Here is a 21,749-nt window from a genome sequence, read left to right as displayed (position 1 = left end):
AACTCATTCTATAAAGCTAACATCACCCTAATACCAAAACCAAGCAAAGACCTCACCAAAAAAGAAAACTACAGACCAATATCCCTGATGAACGTAGATGCAAAAATACTCAATAGAATATTAGCAAACCGATTCAAAAATACATCAAAAGGATCATACACCATGACCAAGTGGGATTCATCCCAGGGATGCAAGGATGGTACAACATTCGAAAGTCCATCAACATCATCCACCACATCAACAAAAAGAAAGACAAAAACCACATGATCATCTCCATAGATGCTGAAAAAGCATTTGACAAAGGTCAACATCCATTCATGCTAAAAACTCTCAGCAAAATGGGAATAGAGGGCAAGTACCTCAACATAATAAAGGCCATCTATGAAAAACCCACAGCCAACATTATATTGAACAGCGAGAAGCTGAAAGCTTTTCCTCTGAGATCGGGAACTAGACAGGGATGCCCACTCTCTCCACTGTTATTTAACATAGTACTGGAGGTCCTAGCCACAGCAATCAGACAAAACAAAAAACTACAAGGAATCCAGATTGGTAAAGAAGTTAAACTGTCACTATTTGCAGATGACATGATACTGTACATAAAAAACCCTAAAGACTCCACCCCAAAACTACTAGAACTGATATTGGAATACAGCAAAGTTGCAGGATACAAAATCAACACACAGAAATCTGTGGCTTTCCTATATACTAACAATGAACCAACAGAAAGAGAAATCAGGAAAACAACTCCATTCACAATTGCATCAAAAAAAAATAAAATACCTAGGAACAAACCTAACCAAAGAAGTGAAAGACTTATACTCTGAAAACTACAAGTCACTCATAAGAGAAATTAAAGGGGACACTAACAGATGGAAACGCATCCCATGCTCGTGGTTAGGAAGAATTAATATCGTCAAAATGGTCATTCTGCCCAAAGCAATATGCAGATTTGATGCAATCCCTATGAAACTACCAGCAACATTCTTCAATGAACTGGAACAAATAATTCAAAAATTCATATGGAAACACCAAAGACCCCGAATAGCCAAAGCAATCCTGAGAAAGAAGAATAAAGTAGGGGGGATCTCACTCCCCAACTTCAAGCTCTACTATAAAGCCATAGTAATCAAGACAATTTGGTACTGGCACAAGAACAGAGCCAAAGACCAATGGAACAGACTAGACAATCCAGACATTAACCCAGACATATATGGTCAATTAATATTTGACAAAGGAGCCATGGACATACAATGGTGAAATGACAGTCTCTTCAACAGATGGTGCTGGCAAAACTGGACAGCTACATGTAGGAGAATGAAACTGGACCATTGTCTAACCCCATATACAAAAGTAAACTCAAAATGGATCAAAGACCTGAATGTAAGTCACGAAACCCTTAAACTCTTGGAAGAAAACATAGGCAAAAACCTCTTAGACATAAACATGAGTGACCTCTTCTTGAACATATCTCCCCAGGCAAGGAAAACAACAGCAAAAATGAACAAGTAGGACTATATTAAGCTGAAAAGCTTCTGTACAGCAAAAGACACCATCAATAGAACAAAAAGGAACCCTACAGTATGGGAGAATATATTTGAAAATGACACATCCGATAAAGGCTTGACATCCAGAATATATAAAGAGCTCACACGCCTCAACAAACAAAAAACAAATAACCCAATTAAAAAATGGGCAGAGGAACTGAACAGACAGTTCTCCAAAAAAGAAATACAGATGGCCAACAGACACATGAAAAGATGCTCCACATCGCTAATTATCAGAGAAATGCAAATTAAAACTACAATGAGGTATCACCTCACACCAGTAAGGATGGCTGCCATCCAAAAGACAAACAACAAATGTTGGCGAGGCTGTGGAGAAAGGGGAACCCTCCTACACTGCTGGTGGGAATGTAAGTTAGCTCAACCATTGTGGAAAGCAGTATGGAGGTACATCAAAATGCTCAAAACAGACTTACCATTTGACCCAGGAATTCCACTCCTAGGAATTTACCCTAAGAACGCAGCAATCAAGTTTGCGAAAGACAGATGCACCCCTATGTTTATCGCAGCACTATTTACAATAGCCAAGAATTGGAAGCAACCTAAATGTCCATCGATAGATGAATGGATAAAGAAGATGTGGTACATATACACAATGGAATACTACTCAGCCATAAGAAGAGGGCAAATCCTACCATTTGCAGCAGCATGGATGGAGCTGGAGGGTATTATGCTCAGTGAAACAAGCCAAGCGGAGAAAGAGAAATACCAAATGATTTCACTCATCTGTGGAATATAAGAACAAAGGAAAAACTGAAGGAACAAAACAGCAGCAGAATCACAGAACTCAAGAATGGACTAACAGGTACCAAAGGGAAAGGGACTGGGGAGGATGGGTGGGTAGGGAGGGATAAGGGGGGGTAGAAAAAGGGGGGTATTAAGATTAGCATCCATAGGCGGGTGGAAGAAAGGGGAGGGCTGTACAACACAGAGAAGACAAGTAGTGATTCTGCAACATTTTGCTACACTGATGGACAGTTACTGTAAAGGGGTATATAGGGGGGACCTGGTATAGGGGTGAGCCTAGTAAACAAAGTATTCGTCATATAAGTGTAGATTAATGTTAAAAAAAAAAAAAAAAAGCAGTTCCTGTGTGGTGACCTCCAATGAGCTCTACACAATGATATAAAGGGCATATAAAAGTGTAGGCAAAGGGTCTGTTTTTGTTTATAAAAGGATCAAATATATTAGGATCAAAGCCTAATTTGGCTACCCCGAAAATGAACTAAGATACGACATGAAAAAGAACTTTCAACATCAGCACTCTTGGGAGGACTCATGCCAGAAGATGATCATCAAAAAAACCCCAACAAAGATCCACGCACTGCTACAGGTGTAGATGCACTCATCCCACCAGTTCCTGGACTTGCCATGGGAATGAAGAAGGAGATATCTAAGCTGGCCTGTGCATACAGTAAAACAACAAATTTGACTGGATCTATACTGTTGGAACTCAACCAAGAATTAGGAGAAGGGCAAATTGTAGCACTCCAAAATCTTACAACTACAGACTATTTACTGTTAAAAGAACATATGGGCTGTGAACAGTCCCCAGGAATGGGTTGTTTTAATTTATCTGAATTCTCTCAGACTGTTCAAGTTCAGTTGGACATTATCCACCATATCATAGATAAGTTTTCACAAATGCCTAAGGTGCCTAACTGGTTTTCTTGGTTTCACTGGAGATGGCTGGTAATTACAGGTATGCTTTGGTTACGTAACTGTACTCCTACTATGTTAATGTGTGTGCGCAATTTAATTAGTAGTTTAAAACCTATACATGCTGAAGTTACTCTACAAGAAGATATGTCAAAGAAATAATCAATCTCCCCAGGTTTTCTTCCGCCTGCTACTTCTATAGCTTTTCTTCTTCCTTCCTAATTACAACCCTTAAATAGAATTCGTGCCATATATTGAATTTACCGAGTATCATAATTCTTCCAAGGGGTAAAGACACCTCAAGACAAATACTGGGCATAGAAGCCACAGGGCATAAATATGCAAAGAAGTAAAAAGCTAACCTTTTCAAACAATAAGGCTTCTCTCTCACTGATCAACTTTACATTTCCCTGTATGGCCCCGGAAGATGACTGGTTAGCCAGAGACGGGTAAGATTCCTCAAGGGAGGAACAACCTAAGACAGGCACAGTCGCAGGGGGGCCATCAGGTGAGAAAATGGGGATCAACAGAGGTGAGGCTTAGAACCTCCCCACCCCCGTTCTGAGAGAAATCTTCTGCATACTTGGATGTTTTATTGCCCGTGTCTAGCTTGGATTAACACATAGTCTACAGGCACACACCTGATCATCTACATCTGCTCTCTTACAACACTAAACTATGTTTTCTACCTTTATCTTGTATCTACCTACCACTTCAGCATTTTATTAAAAATAATAATAGTAAAGAGAGAAATGTGGTATCCACATATAAATCAAGTATAAAAATCAAATGAATATTCATATTTGAACTGTTTATAATTCATAATGCATGAGCAAAACCGAAAGCTTCTGTGATGACTGCCCCTGTAATGTTCACCATGTAACTTATTCACTATGTAAGAATTTGTTCTCCATGTAAGAACTTGTTCGTTAAGCTTCAAAAGATTGGAGACTGACAAAAATTAGGCTTGGGGTGGATTAATGATTGTGCATTGAGCATTGACCCCCCTATAGAGAATTTTATTGTTGTCAACAACCATTTGATCAATAAATATGAGAGATGCCCTCACAAAAAAAATATATATATGTATATATATATACACGCACTTCCAATTGTAAAATAAATAAGTAACTGGGATGTAATGTATAGCATAGGGAATATAGTCAAAATATTGTAACAACTTGGTATGGTGATAGCTGGTACCTAGAATTATCATGTATATAAATGTTGAATCACTGTGTTGTACACCTGAAACTAATGTAATACTGTGTGTCAACTACCCTTCAATTAAAAAAAAAAAAAAAAAAAGATAAAATCATATGTGTGTGCATATGTGTTAGCAGGTGTCTGGAAGGATACACAAAACTTAGAACACTGGTTGCCTCTAAGCGGATGTGAGAAAAATCACACAACATTCTTAAGTTGGAAAAAAACTGGCTACAAAATGGCAAATAGTAATGAGAAATGTATCAGACTTAGAAAAGGCTTAGAAGGATTAACTTCTAACATTTTAGGTGATGTCTGCTCCTTAGTGTTCTTCTGTATTTTCCACATTTCTGTATGAGGCAATATTATTTTTTTATAATTTTTCTAATTGCTTTTTAAGTTTATAGAGCATTTGTTTAGTAACAGCACCTGCACTGGATCCTAAGACACGGCAATGCTCTGAACTGCCTCCACAGTCCCCACTTTGAACCTCCAATCCCAACCTAGGGTACTCCTCACTGCTATAATTCTCCAACCTCATCCTACCACTAATCTCTCACTTTTTTCATTCTCCATCACCTCCCAGAGCTTCCTTGTCTTTCTCTTCCTATCTTAGAGAGCAAAACCCTAATCCTAGTAAACCCAAACATTTGCTTACCTTAAGCCTCACCCAAGTCATGGCTGGAGAAGTCAGGGAATTGTGCTAACAGTACTCAGTTAAAATGTATGGCCACAATAACAAATGGGCATTCAAGCCTGCAATCTAATCCCGCCTGAGTACATTCTTTCCTCACATCTCCCACAAGCCCTGGAGTGGTGACCTTACTCGCACACACATCAGAGAGGAAGCTGAAGTAACCAGAGAACCCTCCTCTTCCCACAACCAATTTCACCCATCCAAATCTGTGCCCACACACTCTACCTTCTCTGGTACTATGAAAGACGCATCCCAGCTCCTCTACTAAAGGTAACCCTTCATTTTGCTCTGGCCCTGTCCCACACCACCTTTTCAAGTATTTCTTCCAACAATTTTCCCCTTTTGTATTTGCATTATCTATTTCTCCCTTAATACTAGACTGTTCTTGTTAGGAAACATACCTTAATATCGTAAAATGTCACTCTGTCTTATTTCTATTACCCTTACAACAAAACTCTTTACTCTCTGATCCCTTACCTCTCCTCAACCCACTTTACCTCTGCCATGACATTAAAATAGCTTTGCTCAAATATGAAAACATGGTCACAACCAAAACAGTAATAATTATGACAACAGAAAAAAAAAACAGTTTGCTCAAGGTTACCAGTGGTGCCCTATGTCCTCCCCAAGCCAATGTGTCAATTCTTGGTCCTCCTCTTACTTGAGGAGGACTCTCTCCTTGAAGCAATCTTCTCTCAGCTTCTCTGGGATCACAAGCCCCTGAATTTTCTTTCACCTCATTGACTCCTTCTCCACAAGACCTCTTCTCTTCACTTACATATTCCTAGGTGATCACATCCAGCTTCTGGCTTCAAATGGCAATTATATGCTGATGATTCTTCAGCTCTGAGGTTTCTTCTGAACTTCAGACCAACATCAACTACTGACTTGCCAAAACAGAACTACTGATTTCCCATCCCCATAGCCCTCGAAAAACCTGCTCCTTCCACAAGCCTTCCAAGGAAAAGGGACCACCACTCACCCAGTTGCTCAAATCAACATCCTGAGTCACCCTTACCTCTTCTTTCCCCTAAAACCCCACAAGGGACTCATCCGCAGTCCTGGACGACTCCACCTCCAAAAGAGATCTGACTTAAATCCTCTTTCCCCATCCTTACCACTGCATCCCCAGTCAGGGTCACCACCAGCCCTAACTATTCTCCTTCCTCCATCAATAGCCTACCCTCCACCCAGCACCCAGAACATTCCTTCTGAAGTCTAAACCAAATCATATCACACCTCTTCTTAAAAACATCCAATGTTTCCATCCCACGTAGACAAACTATTTAACACCTTACCAGATCCTGCCTCTCTGACTCTCCGCCCTCTGTTCTCCCTTTCATTTTACCCTTAGCCACGCTGGTCTGCTTTCTGTCCCACACACATGACATGTCTGTTCCCACCCCATGGCTTTACAGCTGTTCTTTCTGCCTAGACTGTTCTTCCCACATCTTCAATCCAACTCCTTATCATTCAAATTTCAACTCAGAGGTCATCAACTCAACAGGCCTTCCCCAGAAGCAACCCATCACTCTAGACATCTTCTATTTTATCTTCTCCAAAAATTACCAGCATCTGAAATTTACTTATGGATCAGAGTACAGGTTCATTGTGGATCTCCTCCTAGTAGCAGGTGTATTTCTTAAAGGTGACGATGCAATCTTACTTATCACTTATTCCCACCATGAAAATATATGGTAGGTACTAAGCAAGTATTTGTCAACCAACTAAATGACTATTTTATAATTGAAAATCTGGACTAGAGTAGCTTTTGGAATTTTATTAACTTATTTTAAAACTATATTACCAGAAATGATGAGAACTAGTAAAACTGTATCAAGAATCTGAATATGAAACGGCTTTTACCTACTCTAATGACTAAAACTCCCTAATATTAAGAATTATCTAAATGTCCATTATTAGGAAACTGCCTAAATAAGATGGGCTATAGTCATAAAATGTTTTACGACATAGCCATTAAAGAGAATGAAAAAGATCTACATGTGACTGTAATGGGGTATGTGGGGGGACTTGATAATAGGGGGAGTCTAGTAACCATAATGTTCAAGTAATTGTAATTGTACATTAACAATATCAAAGTAAAAATAAACAAACAAATAAATGATCTACACATGCTAAGAGAGAAAGTTGTGCAAGCTATACAGCTGGTTAAAAACATCACATTGCAGAACCATATATTCAATGGAAAGCCCTTTGTAACGTGCATAAATATCTGATTGGATATACACATGAAAATCTAAGGAAATCCTACTAAAAGTGGTTACCTTCCAAAATAAGAAGGCAGCTGACCTTATCACTTATTATTATATAATGAAAAAGTGCCAGGAACTACTTTTGACTTCAGCAATTTAAAGCTCACCAATTGTATTTCACTCTTTCAAAGGTTTTAAAATTTTAGCTTTTTAAAAACACATTATCTATCTAGGGAGGAAAAACAGGTGTCAGGAGAAAAGTCAGGAATACAGAGTGTGGCCGACTTGCACACTAGCTTATCTATCCCTATTCGTTTCCTCTGTAATAAATATTGGGAATTCTTAAAACATTGCTTTTATGACCCTTCATGCAGTTTGGAACTGGGGGGACACATGGGACGTGTGGCACAGGCTTAGTCAGTTAGCATGGAGTGATAGGGATAGGCTTTTGTTTTCCTAATGAAAAGGGACAGATGTAGCTGACTGCCCTTCCCTCCCTTAGTCATGCCTTGAATATAGACATGCTATCCGGAACTGTGGGAGCCATTTGTAACTATAAGGCAGCAAGAGCCAACATGGAGATGAAAAGATGCAAACAATCTGCTGGCATCATTCAACAGACGGGCCCTTCCCATTATATAAGAAATATAAACCTCTTTTGTTTAAGGTATTGTGAGTTAAGTTCTATTACCTATTGCCAAAGGAATATTCCTGGGAATCTATCTTCAAAAGAAACAAAATAAAAGAATTCAAATTCTATGCAGAATTAGAAAGAAGATTTAAACAAGTCAAAAAAGTAGATGCAAACTCCCTTCTTTAATGTCTCTATTCTGAATTTCTTTTAAAAGATTAAAAAAAAAAACTCAGAGAAAAAAGAAGAACATTATAGTCAACCTCAACTCCTCCACAAAAAAGATGTCAGAAAGAAATATCCAGAATTAATACACACAATAAAGATAAACTCACACAGTGAAACTGAAGTTTAATCAATGCTGGGGCTGTTCTGGACTAATGTTCATTGTTCGGTATATTTCTTTAAGTAACAACAGGGCAGTATCTTCAGATTCCCTATTATGAGAAAAGAATATTTACATAAGAGAGACTATTAGTAGATATTAACCTTTATGCATAAAGGTGGAAAATGCAGCTTTTGTTCTACTGAATTCTACCTAAGAAAAGCAAATGAAAATAAAGTAGTATAACCTCGAAAGTTGTCCTTAAAAGCTGGATGGATAACAACCAACTCCAGAAGAGCTGTATTGCAATGCTCCTTGGTGACAGGGGGATGTATAAAAGGATGGCTTTTCAAAGTCCCTACCATCCCTCTCTGTGAAAGGAGTGTGCAAGTACCAAAGGCCTTTGGTTAAAGGCAGATGACATACTGCCATCTCGTGGATAACCACACTAGAGGAGGAAAACAACATGGGTTTATTTTGAATCAAAGAAATTCTGAATACGTGGGTGTTCAAACTGATACCCATAACAAATGATAAATGAGGAAATGAGTCTCATTAAAACTGCTTTATGTGCTAGCACCTAAAGGTCACATGAATGTTATCAGAGATGAAAATACTTACCAATAGCATAAATGACTCTGAAGAGCGAAAAGATATTCATTAAAACTCTCTATTGGCTTTTCTTGAAGAACATAGTCAATTCGGCGGCCTCCATTTAGCATTCCAACCTTTCCTAAGTAGTCCTCATCCTTGGGAAAATCTGGACTTTCAACAATCTTTTCTGCTAGAATTTAAACCATTTCAATATCAAAGTCAATCACTTAATCATTATCCTTTGACTTTAGCTGACTTTCTGGGCTCAACAGAATATTGCTTGACACACGTAGCAACCTGGGGAGCTACCAGGCTCACTTCCCATTCCTCCGAAGAGCCAGGGGAAGAGGGGCTGGTTACCCGAGAGAGAGGAGAAAGAGCCAGCGAGCTGACAGAAGTTTTGAAGAAAAGGGGTGAGAGAACATTGCAGAAAGAAAGGAAATAGAATTAGAATCTGAAAGTCAAAAACATCACGGCACAATGACCTGACATTGCATCTAAGTCTGTAACAGCCAAACAGCATCAGGAAGATCATTTCTCACAGTGGGTCTTTAAAATGCCTGACTACAAACTTTGTTCTCAACTCTGAAATTTCACTCTGGCCTTACGAATCTTGACAAAATTTAAGATTCAGAGTAAAAAGTTCAGCAACTATCAGGCAAAAACGTAGTGAGAAAGGACAATAGTGTATCATCACATATTTTCCTCTGTAGGAAGAGCCTCTACATTTTAACAAAAAAGACTAGAATGGAAAAGTATCATTAAGTAATTTGTGTTATGTTCACAAATAATATTCATACTAAAAATGCCTCAAATGTCAAATTTACCTTCAACTACTTGTTTTTCTTCTTCTTCTTTGATTTGATTGGCTACCTTCTCCAATTCTTCTCGCAATTGAGTTGAAGAGGTATGAGCACGAGCAAACTCATTCAATGTCTGCCAAGCACTTTTCAGAGAGCTAATAAAACCCTGCTTCAAATCAGATCCCATACGAGAAAGACTTTCTTTCAGCTCTAAAGAGATGAAGATGATACATCAAGTTGATTAGTCAATGGGTAAAATTCTGCACCACAAATATGAAAACTAAAGTTAACACTATTCTCAGACAAGACAAAACCTGTTGTCTTCTCTTCAATGTCAAATATATGGAGTTTCTCAGCCAAGAACTCTCAACACATTAAAGTGTTTTGAGGAGTCTTAATCTGTCATTTTTTTTATCTGAACTTGATCCAGCCAAAACCTATAAATTTCCTCTTTCCAAAAAAAGGAGTTCAAATGTCATAAAAAAATAAGCGCACTCATGTGCTTTTTTTTACTCTAAGTTAAAAAAACAGACCCACAAGATTAAAAAATGACTGTTTTTCTAATCTACAATGATGATATAGCTTTGAAAATCAGAGATTCTGATTTAACCATGATTTAAACTTCTAATTTAAAAAGGAAGAAACTCCTGCCCCTGGATTTTTCCTTTGTTTAATAAATCCTATTTGAATTTAAAGGACTGTATATCAAATTTCTCATTTGACCTTTAAAAGAGTTAAATATTTTTTAAAAGCATGATGTAAACCACACACAAAAGAAAAAAATACTTTCAAAAAAAAGGCATGCTCATTTTTCCTTCTCTTTTTTCCTGTTGCATTCCCATCCCTTCCACCTGAACTTTTTAACTGATAGATTAGCAATACACACCATTAATAGGCATAAGAGAAATCTAAACCCTCTTGGAATTGGCAATTATGCTTATCAAACTTTTTTAATAGGAAGAGTTTGTCTAGCTAGCGAGGAAATAAAAGCTCACTTGACTTAGTCTCAGATTTATTTTTTGATGGTTTGGTCATTACTTCCAATGTTACTCTGGCTCCCAATTCCAAAAATTATAACCAAATTCTATCAAAATCTATGCAACTCATCACTTTATTACCGACTTCCTCCAATCCTAACTATCCCAACAATTAGAACATTATCACAGAAAAGGGACTCATTCATAACTTTAATAACTCCTCCAAATATTTAGCAAACAGACTGTGAATACAGTAAGCACTTAACCTTAATTCCATCAGAAAGGACTGAACTGTTAAAACTTTTATAATTCATTACAAATGACAGGAAAGACAGAAAGGACATAATTTATTACAAATGACAGACGATACAGTGAAAGAAAGGAAATAAGTTTTTATACAGTATTTGCTTTTTACCTAAGTGAAGTCTTTTTCTGCCTTTGTGATGTGGAATGAGAACTGCTTTTAGGTCCAAATCTGGAACAATCATAGGTTCTAATCTGTATGCCACTGGATCAAGCTATATAAATAAAAGAATTGGAAATTTATGAAAAGCTATTTTGAGTTAGGTATCTTAGTTGGGTAAGAAAACAGATAACTGGTAAACCAGTTTTTTTTTTCACATTATTCAAATACTGGTAATTATAAATAGACACTCAAGTTTGTGGGTAAAACTACCCTGCAAGCAAAACAATAGAATTATTTCCTTGAACAAAGGCTTTTTGGTAGGAAGTTTACAGGAAAGTATCAGGCTGTATCTACTAAGACAGAATGCTGAGTTGTACAAAATCAAAATTAGTATTAATTCCTAGGAAGTAAGAATCCGAGAATCTACTAGGATAAAGAGAACCAGTGCTTCATCCTCTTCAAAACAGGAAATAAATTCAGTTCACTCACTGGATGATAAATATTGAAGAATCCCTTACAGGTAGGAAGCCTGTAGTTCTCATCTATCTTATCCACTCCTCGAATAGTGAGAAACATACCAATTGGAGATCCCAAGGCAAAGAAAATCTCAGGTTCAAAGTCTAATGAGTTGTAAACAACAGAAACCTAGAAAAAATTAGAAGAAAAAAACAACAAAATACGATCATTCTCATGTTACATAATACAAAATGCAAAAGCTCAAGCTTTTGCATTAAGTAGTCAAAACTGCAGACTCTAGAATCAAACTATCTGGGTTTGAAACCTGGCTCCACATTTTACTATGTGACCTTGGGCAAGTTTCCTAACCTCTCATGCTTCAGTCTGTTTCCTTATTTATGAAACAGGGATTATAACAATACCAAACTCATAATGTGGATGAAAAATAAACTAATCTAAAGTTCTTAACACAGAACCTAGCATATTTTAAGCATTCAACAACTGTTAATTCTACTCTAACTACCAACCTAATTTGTTAGGCAAGTTTCTTTCCATTAGAATGATTTGTCCCAAAAGAGCCTCTGTTTTGGGGTAGCTTGCATGTAGCCTCTCAGCTCACTAAGAACTGCCAAAGGTAAGAGAAAGCACTGCATTCGCATGTCACACAATAGCTTACAGAGCTCTTTCATGTGTTGCTCAGTGGCAAGATATGTGCCTTTGTTACTTTAAACAATGGTTGGCATAATCCAAGAGCATGACAGAGGTCGTACAGCAACAATCATGATGCACTTCTCAGATGAACATAGTGAAGCTCAGACAGGTGACATCACTTACCCAAGAGCACACAGCCAGTGGGTGGCAGAATGAGGACTTCTAATATCAAAACCAATGCTCTTTCTACTACACTAGGCTGCCTCTTGTAACAAAATCTAGATTTGACATCTCTTGGCTTGCCTTCTATCTGCAAACCCAATAGTTTCTGCTACTGAGGAGGGCCACACAGGAGGTACTCTCAATTTTATGCATTTTCCCCGTTCCAGAAAAAATAAGGTGAAAAGAAAAATGACAAACTGGAAAAAATACACTATGTATGACAAAGGGCTACAATCCTTAGTATATAAGGAATTCTTAAATATCAGTAAAGAAAAAAGTAACTCTGTAGAAAAATGGGTGAAACCAGTACTTCACAAAAGAAAAATGCCTACAAAACATGAGAAAATAACTAACCTTTCTAACTGCTTAAAGAAATATAGTGAGATACCATTTTCCCCACAAGGTTACCAGAGATATAAATGAAGTACTAAAAAGAAAGTGAAAATCTCCTATTTTCATGAAAAGAGAGTTACAAGAGTGAGCACACTACATCCTTTTAAAGGTGAGATAATACCAGAACCAGAGATGGGAGGTGATCTTATAAACAGCCGGTGGGAGCACAGGCTGGGCAGCAATAACCCTCGTGAGCACAAAGTTTTCATGTGCACATTCTTTGGCCCAGCTATCCTACTTCTACTTATTTAACTGAAAGAAATAATAAAGAATGTATAGAGAAAATTCACTTAAAGCTGTTCATCACTCTTCCACTTATTTAACTGAAAGAAATTACAAAGAATGTGTACAGAAAATTCACTTAAAACTGTTTATCACTGGATTGTTTAAACAAGTGAAAAATTAGAAATTGCTTACATGTCCAATGTTATGGCCTGAATTGTGTCCCCCAAAAAGAGATACATACCAGTACCTCAGACCTTACTTGGAAATAAGGGTACAGGGAAAGGGGGTAATCAAGTTAAAATTAGGACGGGCCTTAATCCAACATGATTGGTGTTATTACAAAAAGGGGAACTTGGACACAAGACACAGATACACACAGAGGGAAGCTGATGTGAAGACCCTGGGAGGATACCATGTAAAAATGGAGGACTGGGTGATGCGTCTACAAGCCACGGCACACCTGGCAGAGCAGCAGAAGCTAGGAAGAGGCCAGGAAGGATCCTCCCTGCAGGTTTCAGAATACGGCCCTCCTGACACCTTGCTCTTGACTCCCAGCTTCCAGAACGGTGGAAAAACTAATACATCCATTGATAAGTAAAAGCTTCCAGAATGGTAAAAAACTAATACATCCATTGATAAGTAAATGACAAGAGTAGGTCATTGTCTGTCCAGCGAAACACAGTAATCATTAAAAAATGAAGTTGTAGAGGAATATTTACTAACATGGGAATATATTCACAATATACTGTTCAAAACAGCAGTACACGGTTTTAGTGAAACATTATACATAGCATTTTCCCAATTCTGTTAAAGTATGTGTAAATGAAGTCTCAAATAAAAATCCAGAAATCCTTTTTCAAATAGTTAACAGTAGTTAGTTCTGATTAAGGAGATTATCAGATGCTATTTTTTACTCTTCTTTTGCTTAACCAGTATTTCTTGGCTTTCTTGCAATGGATGACACACACTGTGGCTATTGTTTAGACTGCACAACAACCCTTTAGTAACAGATACTACCTGCCCACCTTGGCCCATCCACCATGGAAGTGGCATGTGACCTGGCCTGGGTAAATCAACCTGTGCCCCATCTCAGACAACAAGAATTGGTCCAGAATGAACTTGTGACTCAAACCAGGTCAAGTAAAATCCCTCCTTAATATTTTCCTAACTGAACATGCTAAGGGAGATTCCTTTTCCTCTGTGTTCATAAAAGTGTAAGGAGGTAAGTCCAGAGCCACCAACACCCATGGTTCCAGTTTCATGGAGAAGGCCAACTGCTAGAGAGGGTCACACAGTAACAGTGTCCTGGTGGCCTTGAGCCCCTGACTCCACACATCTCCTTCTACACTGATTCTCCATGGTTAGGCGAGGAAGTATCAGCCTTTACTTGCTAGAATCTATTCAAATTTGCTCATGTTTAAAAAGACACATTTTTAAGATGGAATTTTTATCAATGAATTGGGCTTCAAAGCTTGAACAGGCTGTAGCAAACATCCAGTTCCATTTTCTGCATTCTTTAAATCAATCATGAACTCACTTATGATGATGGAACTTTATAATATAAACAACTATAAATATACTGAAAATAACATTGTCTAAACAGATTCTCATTATTCTAAGCCATTGAGACACAAGCATATTAAATTATACTACTAACTGCAACATTATCGACTACTTGATCCATTTCTGTGGGAATTTTTCCCTAAAGAACGAACTGTGAATACAATTATGTTAAAAAACATAAGTTGAGTGAATGCAACAAGTTTTTCTCACAGAAACTTAAGTATATTCTGAACATAATTTACTAATTAGTGCCACTTCTGTTGCTAGAGGCTATGAGACTAAGGCTATAAAATTAGGAGTAGTGGAAAAACTGAAATAAAGACAATTTCAAAATTAGATAATATGTTCAGTACATAGTCAATCCCTTATTTCGCACAGTATGAAAGAAGCATACAATTTTTTAAGAGAAAATCAGTTTTCTTCACACACCCCTAAAAGATGAATAAGTATTTTAAGAATTTCAAGCCAATCCAAGTAATAAAGATATGTGATTCCAACATAAAATATGCAGCCCTAGTCAGTATGTAAACTTACCTGTCCAGTGCCAACTTCAAAAGACTCATAATTAACATGCACAGAAGAAACATAAGCACCGACTGGAAGTTTCCTCTTGGAACCGTTAGATTCTGAGGGGAGAGAAGCCATTTCTTTAGCTTTCTGAGCACTTTGCTCGTGTACTTTTGTTGAAGCAGCCATCATTGCCTTCTTTTCTGATGCTGCTTTTTTCTGTTCCTGTGAAATATCAACATTTCAAAACATAAATTTGAGGATAAGTTCAATTAACAGGTGCCACTACAAAATTATGCTACTTCAATACTAAGGAATGATTAGTAACTTCTAAGGCACTACAGTGGCATTACAGTGATTAGAGAAATGTCCTTTTTAGAGACACATACTAAATATTTAAGTAAATAATGCCATACTGCCTATAATAAACTAAGAGGCAAAGAAAAATACAGCAAAACAAGTACAATGAAGTCTAAATATTGGTTATCATTATGCTATCTGCTCTACTTTTCTATATAACTTTAAATTTTAATTATTAAAAAGTAAAAAATTTCTTTATAATTTCAACTTTAGACAGTTTAAAAGTACTATATAGTTGTAAAATACACACTTTCTATAATGATGTGTATTTTAGAAGAAATTCCCTCATTCAACATATCTACACCTATTTTGTCTGCGAGGAGTCCTGACGAATTTTCCTCAAAAGCATTTTGGGAAGAACAGATAAGTACACTGTAGTATACCCATACAATGGAATAATTACTCAGGAAAAAAAAAAAAGGAATGAGCTTGAAATGATCAGCTATTGGATGTTTTTGCTCAAAAACATTATTTTAAGTAAAAGAAGCCAGATACAAAAAAGTACATAGTATTGATCGATTCCATGTATATGAAATTCTATCACAGGCAAAACTATTCAGTGGTGACAGAAATCAAAGAATAGTTGAACAGAGAAGGGAGTTGACTAGAAAGAAGCATGAGGGAGCTATCCAAGTAACATAAATGTTCTATTTCTTGTTTTAGGTGATGATTACACAGATGCAAAACACTGTCAAAACTTACTGCATTTAGCACAGCATGGAGAAGACAAGTAGTGACTCTATAGCATCTTACTATGCTGATGGACAGTGGCTGCATGGCAGGGGCGGTGGGGGACGTGATAATATGGGAGAAAGTTGAAACCACAATGTTGCTCATGTGAAACCTTCTTAAGAGTATGTATCAATGATACCTTAATTAAAAAAAGAAAAAATACTTATTGTACTTAGCACGTAAAATCTGTGCATTTCCATAAGTAACTAAGTAAATAAAAGCTTTGGGAGCATCTATGGAACAGGTGTATCTCTGTGGTAATAAGATCCATTTATGTCGGTTTGTGTTCACACCTGCTACAGCTGCAAATATGTCAAAGGAATGTGACCAGCTGTTGTGGGTGGACTTGTCCATTCCCCAAAAGCCCATGTTTCAGAGATCCTCATTCCCCAGGAGGTGAATGGCTGCAAGAGCCTCTGTTTTAACAGCTGTCAACAGTGCCTAAACAAAACATCTGGCCAAATTGATCCTGTCTATTAATGAATTCCAAATAGTAGGAATTCAGGAAACAAGTCCAATTGATTAATTCAAAAGGCAATGAAGAAAAAAGAACTGCCAACTAACTTGGAACTGATTTCAGCACTAATGTTTTAGAATGTTCGGTTATCTCTGCCCTTTGGAGGCAGTGCAAGATTAAGCCTAAAATCCAAAACGAAAAACATGTGCAGGGTTCTTCAGTTTAAATTTGTTTTCTCACTCAGAAGTACCTCCTATCACATTCACAGAACTTATTTAACATTCTTAAATTGCTAAGAGAGCTGTCTATATAGATCACAAACTGTCCTACCGGGAATTGCTGTTTTGTTTTTCCTAGACACATGCAATATATTTAAAATGAAGTGAACCAACACTCACATACTTTACTATCAATATATCCAACATTAAAAACTATTCCTTAAATGAAAATCACTAAGATGGTTTACAAAGGGAAGAAATGCACTCGGGCTACAAATACTTGATCTCCATATTATAAAATAATTGGCTAATTTCGGTCCCACGATTTCAGTTAACAGCAAATCAACAGGACACACAGTATTATCTTATTAGTGATCTGGTGGCATTTACTGACTGTATTAAATGTAGAGCAATCAATGACAACACAGGAGAGAAAGTTTCATAGTTCATCCAGAGCAATTACTTTTAAATTTAAAAAATAACTTTGTACAGACCTTTACTCCTTTTAAAACATTCTTATACCATGACTTACATATCCAAGCAAGAGTATATAAATCTGACTCCTTCTAGAACAAGAACTATAGAATAGTTTCCTACTCCTTTCCTTTTATTACAGAATAAAATCAAGGACATGATGTAGTGCCTGAAAACACAGCTTCCCATTTCTTGTTTTTGTTTCTGCAGGCTTGGGCTTCACTGATGTGCACATGAAGATAAATGTGCTTATGCACGGAGCACCCAGCCTGACAGGAAGGAACGATACCAGTGCACTTGGTCCTGATTTCACTTAGACCACCATGTTCATCCTTGGATCTACCTCAAGGGCTGCTGCGAGGCTCAAGTGAAATGGACAGCTGCCTGTATCCTGAAAGCATATGATTCAAAATACAGGGATACAGGGAAAGTGAAATTAAACTCAACTACCAAAGCTAATAACCTCTTTATCAACTCTGACTCTTCGTCACCCTCAATCAATTCTCAAAAACAGTCCTATGTCTAAAGGTCTTCTGAGTTGTATCCTTCTTTTCTATTTCCTATTACATGCCAATCCTCTGAGTCACTGCGGGATTGATGACCACTCTAAGAATCCTTAGAGCCTCCAGCTTCATTGCCCTTCCAACTCCACCTCTGCACTATAAGCAAGTGAAAGCTAAAACACCAGCCATCAGTGCCCCAATACCCCACAGTAGTGGTTCTCAGTGTCCCCTCAGAAACTGAACCAAAAGGTTTACTGCTGCTAAAATGAAACTCTAGCCCAACTCACAAAACAATTTTAAAATATTTAAAATTAAGTTAATAAAGAATTATTTCTATAAACTGTTCCAATTTTTTCCCTTTAGTACTATGTATCAGCTGATAGCAAAAACAAGCAAATATCAATGGAAAAACCAGGAAGGAGCCAATGTGCTCAAAAATACAATTATTACAGACACATTTGTCAATGGCTGAAAGTTTATAGTGTGGTTTATGGCACAAATTTTTTAATTTTAAAATTTCTAAGGTTAAGACTTAGGTGGATGACTTGATCATCTGCTAAATCATAACTGTAATAGAATTAAAGCAGGAGCAGGTCAGCATTTCATGTTTACTTAAAAACGCTGTGAGTTTTATGGCCATAAGAACATGCTTGAGAACGACTCCCTTACAAGAGAAAACCCAAACTTCCACACCTGCCATTCAGGCCTCCAGGACCCTGTGACCCCATCCTATCCCCAGCTCACCTGCTGTTTCAGCAACAGGAAAACCCAAGTCCACTCCTAGAAGGCCATTTCCCCTGATCTACCTCCCCTTCAAGCTCAAATATCAATACCCTGGGGAAGTCTTCTCTCACCAACCCAACCCTTTCCCAGCCCTCGTGTGGCTATGACAGTACACACAGCACTTTTCTACAGGGCTAATGGGTCATCACTGTGGTCAAATCTCCCCTTAACTGGACCACTTATCCTCAGTTCACCTCCAAACCCCCAAAATTGAGCAGAGTGCCTAACCCAAAAGGTATTCATAAAATGTTAACTAATTCAACTGCTTAGGCTAATCATAATGAGTTCACCTTATGACTTTATAGTTACATTACATACAAAGAAGCATATACACAGTTCCAGTATGTTAACATGAATATAAGAACCACAGAAGTTCAAAAGATAGATCAACAAAGACCATACTAACAAAAACAAAATAGCCACCGTAAGTACTAGGTTTTCTAATTAAGCATTTAGAAGAATCTCTGCAAAATTAATTTGATTAGCAAGTGAAATTAAATGGCCTAAGTAAAATTTTCCCAGTTGTTTCCATTCTTTCCAAATGCTTTTTAGTTGTTGCTATTGTTGCTTTGTTTTGTATTGCTAAAAACTTTTGCTTTTTAGTTTTTATTTATTAAGATTTGAATGGGTGTGTTCTCATCTCCTTAGTGAATGAGGAGATTGGGAAGAAAAAAAAATGAGCTAATATTTATTGGGGACTAAGCTTCACATGCACGACTTTGTCCTCATTACAACTCTAAAAGGAAGGTATTATCTTGCCCATTTTAGAAATGAAGGAAATCGAGGATCAGAAAAGTTAAGCAAATTGCTCATCAATATGTAGTTAATAAGTGGTTGAACTGGGAATTAGGGTGACCAATTTATCTATTTGTCTAAGACTCACCCAGTGTTTACACTGGGAAATCCCCCCAAATACCAATGTTAAAATTGAAACTCCTTCATTCTGGTAATTCTCTCAGCCTTGGGAAAACCAGGATGGTAGGTTATCCTAATTGAAATTTAATCCAGTTCTGGCTGATCCCAAAGTCTGGGCTTCCATCTACTCCACTACTGTGCCCTCAGAGAGGAAGAACACTAGCTATCGTTACCATAATGTTATTACAAAAACTTCCAAAATACAAATAAGCTAGTCACAGATGAGTTCTGGTTTCTTCTTGAGGGCAGAAATGAAGTTTACCAGTTTAATCGCTTTATGTTTTACAAAGTTAGCTATCTTCTTTCTGGGTCCAAGGGGTATGCCCATTTCCTTCAGGTCATCGACTGTACACATAAGCTTTAAAAGAAAACAAACAAGCATATTGATTAATCTAGTGATAAATGAACTGGAAATTAAATAGGGAAATTATAAAAACAAAGCATATCATCTAGAACAATTAAGATCCACTCTTTTTTAAGTTAATTTTGTTTTTAAATCACAGAATAATTTAGGTTGTAAACTCCTAGGCCTCCACATCTAAATCATTCTATCTACTAATTTTTAACAGAAAATACATGCATTGCACAAATTTCAAAAGCTATAGTGATGTATACGATGAAGTCTCTCCTGCCCACTCCTGTCCCAACCAACCACTTCTCTGAACAGCAATGTCAGCAATTTGCTCTCCTCCCAGAAATCATCTGTATATGGAGCATCTAGGTTCTTCTGTGTGCCATACAACAGGACTGAACTTTGCTCCTTTTACATACCTTTGAAATCAGTTCACAAGCAAATAACCCGATTAAAAAATGGGCACAGGATCTGAACAAACACTTCTCCAAAGAAGAAATTCAGATGGTCAACAGGCACATGAAAACATGCTCCACATCACTAACCATCAAGAAAATGCAAACTAAAACCACAATGAGATATCACCTCACTCCAGTTAGGATGGCCAACATCCAAAACACAGACAACAACAAATGTTGGCAAGGATGTGGAGAAAGGGGAACCCTCCTACACTGTTGGTGAGAATGTAAATTAATTCAACCATTGTGGAAAGCAGTATGAAGGTTCCTCAAAAAACTCCAAATAGAAATACCATTTGACCTAGGAATTCACCCGAAGAAAACAGGATCACAGATTCAAAAAGACATATGCACCCCTATGTTTATCGCAGCACTATTTACAATAGCCAAGATATGGAAGCAACCTAAGTGTCCATCAGTAGATGAATGGATAACGAAGATGTGGTACATATACACAATGGAATATTATTCAGCCATAAGAAGAAAACAAATGCTACCATTTGCAACAACATGGATGCAGCTAGAGGGTATTATGCTCAGTGAAATAAGCTGGCTGGCAAAGAAAGACAAGTACCAAATGATTTCACTCATCTGTGAAGTATAACAACAAAGCAAAAACTGAAGGAACAAAACAGCAGCAGACTCACAGAACCCAAGAATGGACTAACAGTTACCAAAGGGAAAGGGACTGGGGAGGATGGGTAGGAATGGAGGGATGAGGGGATTAAGGGACATTATGATTAGCACACATAATGTAGGGGGTGCATGGGGAAGGAAGTATAGCACAGAGAAGACAAGTAGTGACTCTATAGCATCTTACTACACTGATGGACAGTGACTGCAATGAGTTACGTGGTGGGGACTTGATAATAGGGGGGAATATAGTAACCATAATGTTGCTCATGTGATTGTATATCAATGATACCTTAAAAAAAAAAAGAAATCAACTGCACATCAGGTCTCTGACACCACCTCATTCATTCAACTACACAGGCATTCCATCACACTGAGGCCCCATGAATGATGTCACCAGCGACCTCAGAAGGTATTTCTAAGGTTTTGCTATTACAAACAGTGCTGCAATGAGTCTCCTTGCAGATACTCTTATGTGACTATTTCTCCAAAGGAATTATTCATGACAAAAAAGAATTCTACCTGGGGCAAAAAGGTATGTATTTTTTATATTTTAAAAGATATTGCCAAATTGCCCTCAATTGAGGCTGTACCAATTTACATTCTTACCAATATTTAACAATGCCTACTTTCCTTCATCCTGTCCACAGAGATCACCAAAGTCTTTACTTTTGCCAAACTTGTAGATTAAAAAATTTACCATACTTTTAGTTTCTATTTTCCCTTATGAATTTTCACATAAGAAGCCATTTGTTATTCCTGTTCTGTAGA

At 37.4% G+C, this 21,749-nt stretch overlaps 1 protein-coding gene across 4 annotated transcripts in view; it reads right to left on the bottom strand.

The window, feature by feature from the left end:
* The window catches only part of SEC23IP (SEC23 interacting protein), a 65,797-nt gene that overhangs the window by 11,691 nt on the left and 32,357 nt on the right, over positions 1-21,749 (bottom strand). For 3 of the 4 annotated variants that reach the window (XM_057506393.1, XM_057506392.1, XM_036898594.2), the window contains exons 12-18: positions 19,798-19,893; positions 15,121-15,318; positions 11,566-11,721; positions 11,086-11,188; positions 9,718-9,903; positions 8,918-9,080; positions 8,307-8,408 (exon numbers count right to left, since the gene is read on the bottom strand). In XM_057506393.1, coding sequence (XP_057362376.1) covers positions 8,327-8,408; positions 8,918-9,080; positions 9,718-9,903; positions 11,086-11,188; positions 11,566-11,721; positions 15,121-15,318; positions 19,798-19,893 — 984 coding nt within the window. In that variant the 3' untranslated portion in view covers positions 8,307-8,326. The remainder of the gene's footprint in view (positions 1-8,306; positions 8,409-8,917; positions 9,081-9,717; positions 9,904-11,085; positions 11,189-11,565; positions 11,722-15,120; positions 15,319-19,797; positions 19,894-21,749) is intronic. The other variant, XM_036898597.2, reaches the window with a different exon arrangement.

The sequence above is a fragment of the Manis pentadactyla genome, chromosome 8, assembly GCF_030020395.1.
Source record: "Manis pentadactyla isolate mManPen7 chromosome 8, mManPen7.hap1, whole genome shotgun sequence".
NCBI classification, from domain to species: Eukaryota; Metazoa; Chordata; class Mammalia; order Pholidota; family Manidae; genus Manis; species Manis pentadactyla.
This window is presented reverse-complemented; position numbering and strand designations above follow the sequence as displayed.